Here is an 8,934-nt window from a genome sequence, read left to right on the forward strand (position 1 = left end):
TCAACTCCACAATCTTGTTGGAGGCTCCCAAGTGACACCTAGCCAATCTAGGAGACACCACTCTCCAAGAAGTAACAAATGGTGTGTTGATGATGAACTCCTTGCTCTTGTGCTTCAAATGATAGTCTCCCCAACACTCAACTCTCTCTCACAGGATTTGGATTTGGTGGAAAGAAGATTTGAGTGGAAAGCAACTTGGGGAAGGCTAGAGATCAATATTCATATTGTTGGAATGGAATATCTTGACCTCAACACAAGTGTAGGTGGTTCTCTCTCAGAAAATGTGTATTGAAAGTGTAGGTATGTTCTGATGGCTCTCTCCACGAATGAAGAGTGGGTGGAGGGGTATATATAGCCTCCACACAAAATCTAACTGTTACACTCAATTTACCAATCTCGGTGAGACCGAAGGGAAAAACTCGGTCGGACCGATTTAGTAAACCTAGTGACCGTTAGGGTTTTCGGTGGGACCAACTAGTTCAACTCGGTGGAACCGATGTGCTAGGGTTAGGGTAAAACCAAAACTCGGTTTGACCGATTACTCAAATTCGGTGGGACCGTTTGGGTAATAAGCAAAACAGAGAGTTGGCCAAGCAAACTCAGTGGGGCCGATTGCATATCTCGGTGGGATCGAAAATATTGCAACAGGTAACAGAGAGTTTGCAAGCCCATCTCGGTGAGACCGAGATCCCATCGGTGAGACCGAACTGATTAGGGTTTCTGGCAGTGGCTATGTTAACCGAACTCGGTGGCTCCGGATAGAAAGAATCGGTGGGGCCGAGTTTGACTTTTGGTTTAGGTCATATGTGGATGTGGGAAGGTAGTTGAGGGTTTTGGAGCATATCACTAAGCACTTTGAGCAAGCAAGCCATTAAGCAACACCTCATCCCCTCTTGATAGTATTGGCTTTTCCTATAGACTCAATGTGATCTTGGATCACTAAAATAGAAAATGTAGAGTCTTGATCTTGAAGCTTGAGCCAACCCTTTTTCCTTAGCATCTCTAGTCCATGTCACTCCATTGTTGAACTTATCTGAAACATACCAGGTAAAAGTGTTAGTCCAACAAGAGATATGTTGACATTAATTACCAAAACCACCCAGGGTGCACTTGTGCTTTCATCCTCATACCCTTGGAAGGGACGCCCCCTGTTGTTGTAGTAGGGGTGTCTGTTGTTGCCGCAGCCGTTCTGGTAGTGACCACCGCCGCCGGCGTTCTGGTAGTGGCCGCCGCCACCACCGCCGTCGTTGTTGTAGTTGTTGTAGCCGCCGCCACCGGCGTTGGAGTTGTTGTAGTGACCGCCGCCGCCGTTGCCGCCGTTCTGGTAAGGGCCGCCGCCGCCACCACGAGATCCACCACCACCACTCCTGTTGGAGTTGTGGTAGCGGCTGGAGTTGTTGTTGTTGCCACGACCTCGGGTTGCAACATTAGCCGAGGACTTGAAAGCCCCTGCCCCTGTCCCGTGGAACATCTCAACGCATTGGTCGAAGTTGGAGACCATGCCGAAGAGATCATCCACCGAGAGGGGAGCGATGCGTACGTCCAGCGCCGAGATCAGAGGTTAGTAGTCCATGTCGAGCCCTGCAATGATGTGAGAAAGAAGATCTGCTTCTATTATGGGGTTCCCGGCGGCAGCTAGCTCGTCCGAGAGTGCTCTCATCTGCCCAAAGTATGCGGATGCGCTCAAGGAGCCTTTCTGTGCATTGGTGAGGGAGTGGCGGCAGTTGTTCACACGAGAACGGGATTGGGTAGAGAACATATTTGCTAGGGCTGACCATATGGCATGCGAGGTTTCTAGGGAGGCGACTTGGATCAGGACCTCCTTCGAGAGATTACGAAGGAGGAAGGCTATGATCTGCTGATCTTGAATCCATGGTTTGTATTCAGGGTTAGGAGCGATTTGGTCCTTTTCTTCTGAGGTCTTGGTGACTATGGTTTTGTTTGGCTCGGGTGTGGTTTGATCTATATACCCATATAGCCCGGCACCCATGATCTAGGAGCGAGCTTGGGCTCTCTATAGGATGTAGTTGGTTCTTGTGAGGGGCTCGGATGTGGTGTTGGTAAGGGCAATGGATGGAGTTTGGCTGGAGGTAGACATGGTTCGGTTTGGTGGATGAGAAGGTAGGAGCTAGGGTTTTCAGCGGGAGGAAGAAAGGTGGTCGAGGCTAGATGTGGCGGAAGAGGGAGGCTCTGATTATCATGTGAAATTGTATCGAAGCGTCTCAATGCCCATACACAGGCACCCGCATGTTATATATTGATATTATGGTTTGTGATACAAGAAAGGTTGTTGGGATCAACCGCATGAGAGAATACAGGGGGGTTAAGATAGAGATAAGAAAAAGATTACAACCTATCTCTAGTTACAACCGAACCAGCGCAGACCCACCTGTACCTATACGTTTAACACCTTGTATCCTCTAGCAATGCGCGGCCTTGTTGAACTCCTACCAAGCTCTGGCTCTTGGCCTCTGAAGCAGGGGCTTTAGCCGGAACTGAAAGCTCATGTTCTTCAAAGGCATGTAATTTGCGTTCCTTCTTCCTTTACCACAGAGCAGACCAGACGAACCAAGATGGCACTACTAATTTAGCCTCGATGGAATCGGCGGGCCAAAATACCTGCAAAACACACAGAAGTGCTACTGAAAAGGAAAAAGCCAAGATAGAGATCTTAACACCAAGAAAAACAGACAAATATATAATGGTACCTCTTGGCGAATCAGATGATGGGGTGACATAGTGGCAGAGATCAAAAGATGACAAGATATAAAATGAAATGTTTGACAGGATCAATCACAGAAGATGTTCGATACAAATAATGCATGTTGTTACATGAAATTGGTACTAAAGCATGCAACTTAAACAACACAAACGTACAGAGCACGATCAACATAGAAACAGTACAGAGGCCTCTGAAAGGCAGTGGACATAAATCTTCGAGGAATAAATGGTGTTACAATATACAAGTACGGGCCAAATGCTACTGGTGATTTCAATAGTCACAAACTTATTTGAATGATCAAAAATACGATGCGGCATACAGGAATGAGACTGCAGAAAGAAGCAAAGAACCGACAAAGACACTGCAGAAAGAACCCACTTGCTGCATCTAGACACGAATCTCTGGAACATGCATTATCTTCTGATGCATCCCACTAGTGACCCATTGACTTCTGAAATCCTTGTGCAAGCTCAGCAGCCAGAGCTTCTTCAGGGAGCCAAGTGATTCAATGCCTTGGGGGACCTTATCCAGCTTCAACAGAGACACGATGTACAAACCTTCAATGCATGGAAGAGCGCCATCAATGATGTTCATCTGGCTGACATCAGGCATGTGCTTCAAGACCAGTGTCTTCAGACTGGGGAAGGAACCTGCAGATAGAACCAAAGTATTTGCACTATGCATGTTGTTCAGTTTTAGAAATGTGAGGTTCGGCAGGTGTGGTGCAAGGATCTTCAGTGGATCTTCCCCAAGGTCGCACCAGCTTAGAGCAAGATACTTGAGGTGGGTTCCATGGTCAAGAAATATCGGCCAATTCAGTGTCCCCTTAGCCCATTGCCCTCTGATAATCAACTTGCGCAGATCTGTAGACTTTGGCTTCAGAGCCTCAAAGCAAAGTGTCTCATTCTCATCCTTTGCAGAAAGAAGCAAGCTGGAAAGAAGTGGCATATCTGACAGGGTAGCAAACAGAAGTGCACAGTCAGCAGCACTTATGTTGTCAATCCACAAACTGCTTAGTTGCATCAGTTTCTTCAGCTGCTCAGCCAAGTTGTTACTAGATTCCACAGTCTCAAGAGTTTGCAGTTCTTCCAAGTTGGACAGCTCTTTAGGTGCATGCATTCCCATAAAGTAACGGAACTCTGTCTGCTTCTCATCAGCATATCTATCAGCTAAAAGGTGCCGTAACTTCCTGATCTTAACAATTCCCCGTGGTAGCTTCTCTATTTTGGTTTGCTTAATGTCCAGAGTGTGGAGGTTAGAAAGATTCTCAACAGAATCCGGGAGTGATTTGACCTTGGTGCGTCGTAAGCCAATGTAACGTAGATTGAACAGATGCCCTATCGATGCTGGCACTTCAGTGATTTCAGAGTCTTGAAGCTCAAGAACACTCAGGTAGCTAGATTCAGACAGGATTGAAGACAACATGCCAGGGGAGGATGAAATTACTCCAAGTGACACTACAGTTCTAAGACGTGGAAGTTTAAGTGTCAATGCAGTGTTTTCTTTCCATCCACATGCTGATAGCCGGCGAACATCCTTATCCATCTGTATCATTTCACGCTGGTCATTTGCTGAAGCAAATCTCTCTTCTTTAGCAACAGAAATAGCCAGTTCACGCACAATATCATGCATCTTACAGGTGCTAACCCTACCAAGCTCATCAGTCTCCACAACTTCAAGCATATTGCGGTGGATCAATTCCATAAGATTGCCCTCAGCGACCACCTCTGGTGTGTTCTTTTCTTTACTCACCACAAAGCCTTCTGCAACCCACAGCCGCACAAGGCTGTCACGTGGCATGGGGTGGTCTTCTGGGAACAGACTGCAGTACAAGAAGCAGTTTCTGAGATCATCTGAAAGGTCATGGTAACTCAGATTGAAAATTGCTCGGACATGATCATTATTTGACAGCTCACTTCGAAGCTGATTGTACTTTTGTGTCCAAATGTCTAATCGTGGTCTGGAGGACAACAGGCTACCAATGGTAACAATTGCTAGAGGCAGGCCATGACATCTTTCAACTATAGAGGCAGCAATTATCTCAAAATCCTTGGGGCACATGTGGCCCCTCTGGTTGTAAAAAGCCCTTCTGCAGAAGAGGTCAAAGGCGTCAGAATTACTCAACGGCTGCAGCTCAAGGTGACGGTCGGAAGGAGAGATTCCGGCGACATGGTCCTTCCGTGTTGTAATGATGATCCGACTTCCTTGCAGATTCTGGAAAGCATCACGTATTTGGAAGTATACCTCTTGCTCCCAGACATCATCCAGCACAATCAAGTATTTTCTATTTTCAAGTCTCTTCTGTATTTCCTTTTTCAAGTCATGCACGTCCATTTGAGACGATGGTTGTTCGGTGTATCCGATCTTCCATAGTAGCTTCCTCAACAGGGCATCAACAGTGTAAACCTGTGACACAACGATCCATGCATTTGCAGAGAAGTTGATCTTTTCACGTTCATAAACATTTGAGACCAGGGTAGATTTTCCCAACCCACCCATGCCCGATACTGTTATCACAGTGTTTTCCTGCTCTTCGGAGTACAGCCATTTGGTCAGCAATATCCTGTTGTCTTCAATTCCTACAAGATCTTCATCCTTGACAAATTCAGGGAAGCCGTCTTGGGACCGCTGTCTTTCCATCTCAGCAAGTGTGTTGGCGTCAAGCTGGGAGGGCTGCAACCACTGATCTTTCATCTGTATAACTAGCTGAATCTCCTTCTCTACGTCAACTACATTATTGGCAATTTCACTGAAAACCTTGACATAATGTGTTGCTTTAATGAAGAATTTCTTGAGGAAACCTTCTTCCTTAAGTTGAAGAGCATGGTATGAGTATTTATCCATTACATCTTCAACATGGTAGGCCACATTGCGGACCTCCCCAATCCAACTCTTGACAAGTTCATCTGTGAGATATACCGTGCCTATTTTCCTTATAACATTACTCATCATATTCAGTTGCTTTCTTATTTGCTCAATCTTTACTGGCAGTTCCTTCAGATTAGTAACTTTTTCAGACAACTTATCTATAATGGCCATGATGGCTTCATCTGCTAAAATGGAACCAATCTTCGTCACAGCAATGAGTACTGCCTCGGCCATTTGAGCTGAACAGCAAAGATAGTGCATATTACATGATAGAATAGAAAAACCATCAAGAATTCTAGGTACCAAATTAGCTCATGCACTCGTACATAAAGAGTAGCTTTCTAACTTGGCCCTTTCGTTCCATTTACCTAAACAGAATTTATCAATTTACAGCATATCGAAGACTAGAATATAATTTATGATACATTAAGATATCAGGTATTCAGGTACCGCCGCATCAGAGAATACCCCTCTGTCGACTGAAATCTTAACATTGATCAGAATTGACGGTAGTAACAGATGGAATTCCTAAATGAACTTGACCCGCCAGAATTAGGAAAACGGAGGAATTTGGCTCATATTCTAGAACAGTAATACCCAATTCAAGAGATAAAAAGTGACACAAACAAACATTCAGTCCAAATCAATCTCTTTTTTCTAAACTAACATGAAGCACCTAGCACAATCCAAAAAAATGAATAAATAAATAACATAAATGACACTAGGCTGGATAGACTACCCGATCGGCATCCCTTTATAAGGTCATCAGGACTAGAGAAATGAAAATCTGTGATTTTCATCGCAGGGTAGTCAACAAGCCCATGATAGCATGTAAGGACCAGCAAGCAATTGATGCCTGTACTAGTTGAGCGCAAAGCTCTTTGAACGAGCATGAGCATAAAACACAACCGGTATGCAATCTAGCAAATGAATGGACTGTTTGGAATATGGCTTCAATTATCTAGCTAATTTATCACATTCGGGAAACTGCAGTGTGCATAGCTATCTTCTGAACTGCAACATTTGACGCCGGTGGTTCACATGATCAGGGAATGCTCACCTTTGGGATACTTGTAGTAGGCGGTCTATAGAGTGGGACAACAACTTACCCACCAAACGGACCACCAGTGTCAAAAGTTCTGCAGCATAAGAAAAGTAAAGTTGAACATCACAATATGCAGGCAACATCATCCAAGGCTTGTGTCCATACTGGCCTGATTCCTAAGGATTCTTAGCATTAGGTCAGACCTCGTAGATATCTTCCTACTTATAAAGGTTGGAGTTGGTCGTGGGTTCACATTTGAGACCAACAACACAAATAAACAAATACATTCTACCCACATAGTGGACTAGCAACCTTCCAAGAGACATAAATGAACAAATGCACTTTTACTGACATGTTACACCTAGCACAAATAAACAAATACACTACTAATTTAATGCGAGGACACCACTCTTGTGAAAAACACAGGTAACAAATGCAGAGATGTGACTCGAACTCAGAATCATGCTGTTGGTTTTAGTTTCTCTTACCATCCAATTTCTTCAAATTATACATCAAACGCAGAAAGATCTTTCGTTATATTTTTGCTCTCTTTTTAATCGTGAACCGTGCAACAACGGCAAGACACCAACGTCCTTTGACCATCTCCTAAGCCGGTGGTCCAAGTGCTCGCTTTTTATGGCTTCGTAGCAACGCGCGGGCATTGTGCTAGCTTCCAAAGGATTGGAATGTGCATGGCATCCCAATCCTTTACTTTTCCTATTCCTACGATTTAGAAATCCTGCAAACCGAATAAGCCTAAGACTTAAGATAGAGGAGTAGTAGTTACTAGTGTGAAGAACAGGACGAGAGCATTCTTTTACACACTACTCCTATGACGAATAAGATTAACTATCTCGGCGATGCCATCTCGCGTCCACGTGACAGCCCGCATCGACTGGAGGCAACTCTGCTCTCACCTCCCTGCCCGTGGCGGGAGGCTGCGGTGGGGAATTCTATCGAACATGTAGCAGGCGACAACTTTTTCGCTAGTAAAACTGCAATTTGACCATCGAAAGCTCGTTTGGAACTCATGAGCTCCAGATGAAACGGTTCGATGACGACGTCCCCAAGAGCCCAACTTAGTCTAGCGGGTGTGGCAATTCCCAGCGGCCAGGGACACAGCGCGTGGTGAAACTCTGTAGCTCAAACCAACGGTGTTGACATGTACTCCATGCAGGTGAGACGGCGGAGATCTACACAAAAGGGCTGCGCCACGGACTCGATAAAAAGGTAGTACCTGATGGATTCTCGCGCGAGCGCAAAGCATGGAATCTGCAGTGGAGTCGAGAAGGCGGCAGCGATGTGCTCCGTGGCAGACTGGTGGAGGAGAGCGGACTAAATCCGCTTGCGAGACCGACTCATCCGCGGGGCGGAGCTACGAACGAACGAATATTGCGACGACTGGACTCTAGCTCAGTCCGTGGAGCGAGGAAGGAGAGGGGGCGGGATAGGAAGACGGGGGGAAATGCAGCGAGTGCAGTCAGTGGGCGACAGCCACTCGCGATGCCCCCTGTCTCTCGGTCGGAACTCGGAAGCTCTCACGCAATCACGCTCGCCTTCTATTGGTAGTATAAGTTGCTCCTTTTCTTATTTTTTGCCAGGTCAAGTCGCCTCCGCTGGGTTACTTGCGTCAATAGAAAATGGCGGCTTCGCGGTGCAAGACTTGTCAAAGTCTTTTGGTGCAAGTGCACACCGACCGGTTGGCAGTGGTACTCTCTTCTTTTTTTGAACAACAGCAGTGGGCTAAACAAATAGAGAGAGTAAAAGAACTGCAACTTTTGATCAATAAAAGATTATTCCTCGATTTCAATAAGGGCAACCGTCCAATAAGTAAATACTAGTAATATTTACAATCGCAAAAAAGAAAAAGAAAAATAAGAGGGTAACAAATATGGTCCGTGTTGTTGGTCTTTTGCAGAGCAGATCCTTGATCTCATGTATGGAGCCATTGGATAATATCACTCTGGTTGCAACAAAGACGATGTTGCGGTCATCCATTGTAATGTGGACGACATTGTGGTTGCAAACCGCAACACAGACAATCTCGGTCATCCAATTGCAACATGAACGATGTTGTGGAATGACGTAAACCTTTATCACCTATTGAAACATGGAGGATGTTGTGCTTCCCCACTGAAACATGAAGGATGTTGAGGTCACCGTGTTGCCACACGATGCAACTGGGCGAGTGACGATGGCATGTATCTAGGGTAGGGTAATAGGCCTGACCTAGACACCCCTCCCAAAGACACTGCCCTAGAGTCAAAGGCATTCAAAGTGCAGCAGCATCCACCGACTG

General features: G+C 45.6%; 1 protein-coding gene across 1 annotated transcript; it reads right to left on the bottom strand.

Annotated features, from left to right (window-relative positions):
• Window positions 1–2,772: 2,772 nt before the first annotated feature.
• On the bottom strand, window positions 2,773–8,143 carry LOC119286546 (disease resistance protein RPM1-like). Its single transcript, XM_037565927.1, has 3 exons — window positions 7,873–8,143; window positions 6,651–6,729; window positions 2,773–5,829 (listed from the first exon to the last, which is right to left on the bottom strand). The coding sequence occupies exon 3, from the start codon at window positions 5,822–5,824 to the stop codon at window positions 3,110–3,112; it is 2,715 nt and encodes a 904-aa protein (XP_037421824.1). The 5' UTR covers window positions 5,825–5,829; window positions 6,651–6,729; window positions 7,873–8,143; the 3' UTR covers window positions 2,773–3,109.
• Window positions 8,144–8,934: the final 791 nt, after the last annotated feature.

The sequence above is a fragment of the Triticum dicoccoides genome, chromosome 4A (assembly GCF_002162155.2).
Source record: "Triticum dicoccoides isolate Atlit2015 ecotype Zavitan chromosome 4A, WEW_v2.0, whole genome shotgun sequence".
Taxonomy (NCBI): Eukaryota; Viridiplantae; Streptophyta; class Magnoliopsida; order Poales; family Poaceae; genus Triticum; species Triticum dicoccoides.

Bases quoted from the DNA above. Each gene is read 5' to 3' on its own strand.
- LOC119286546 (XM_037565927.1), bottom strand. From the start codon at position 5,824: ATGGCCGAGGCAGTACTCATTGCTGTGACGAAGATTGGTTCCATTTTA.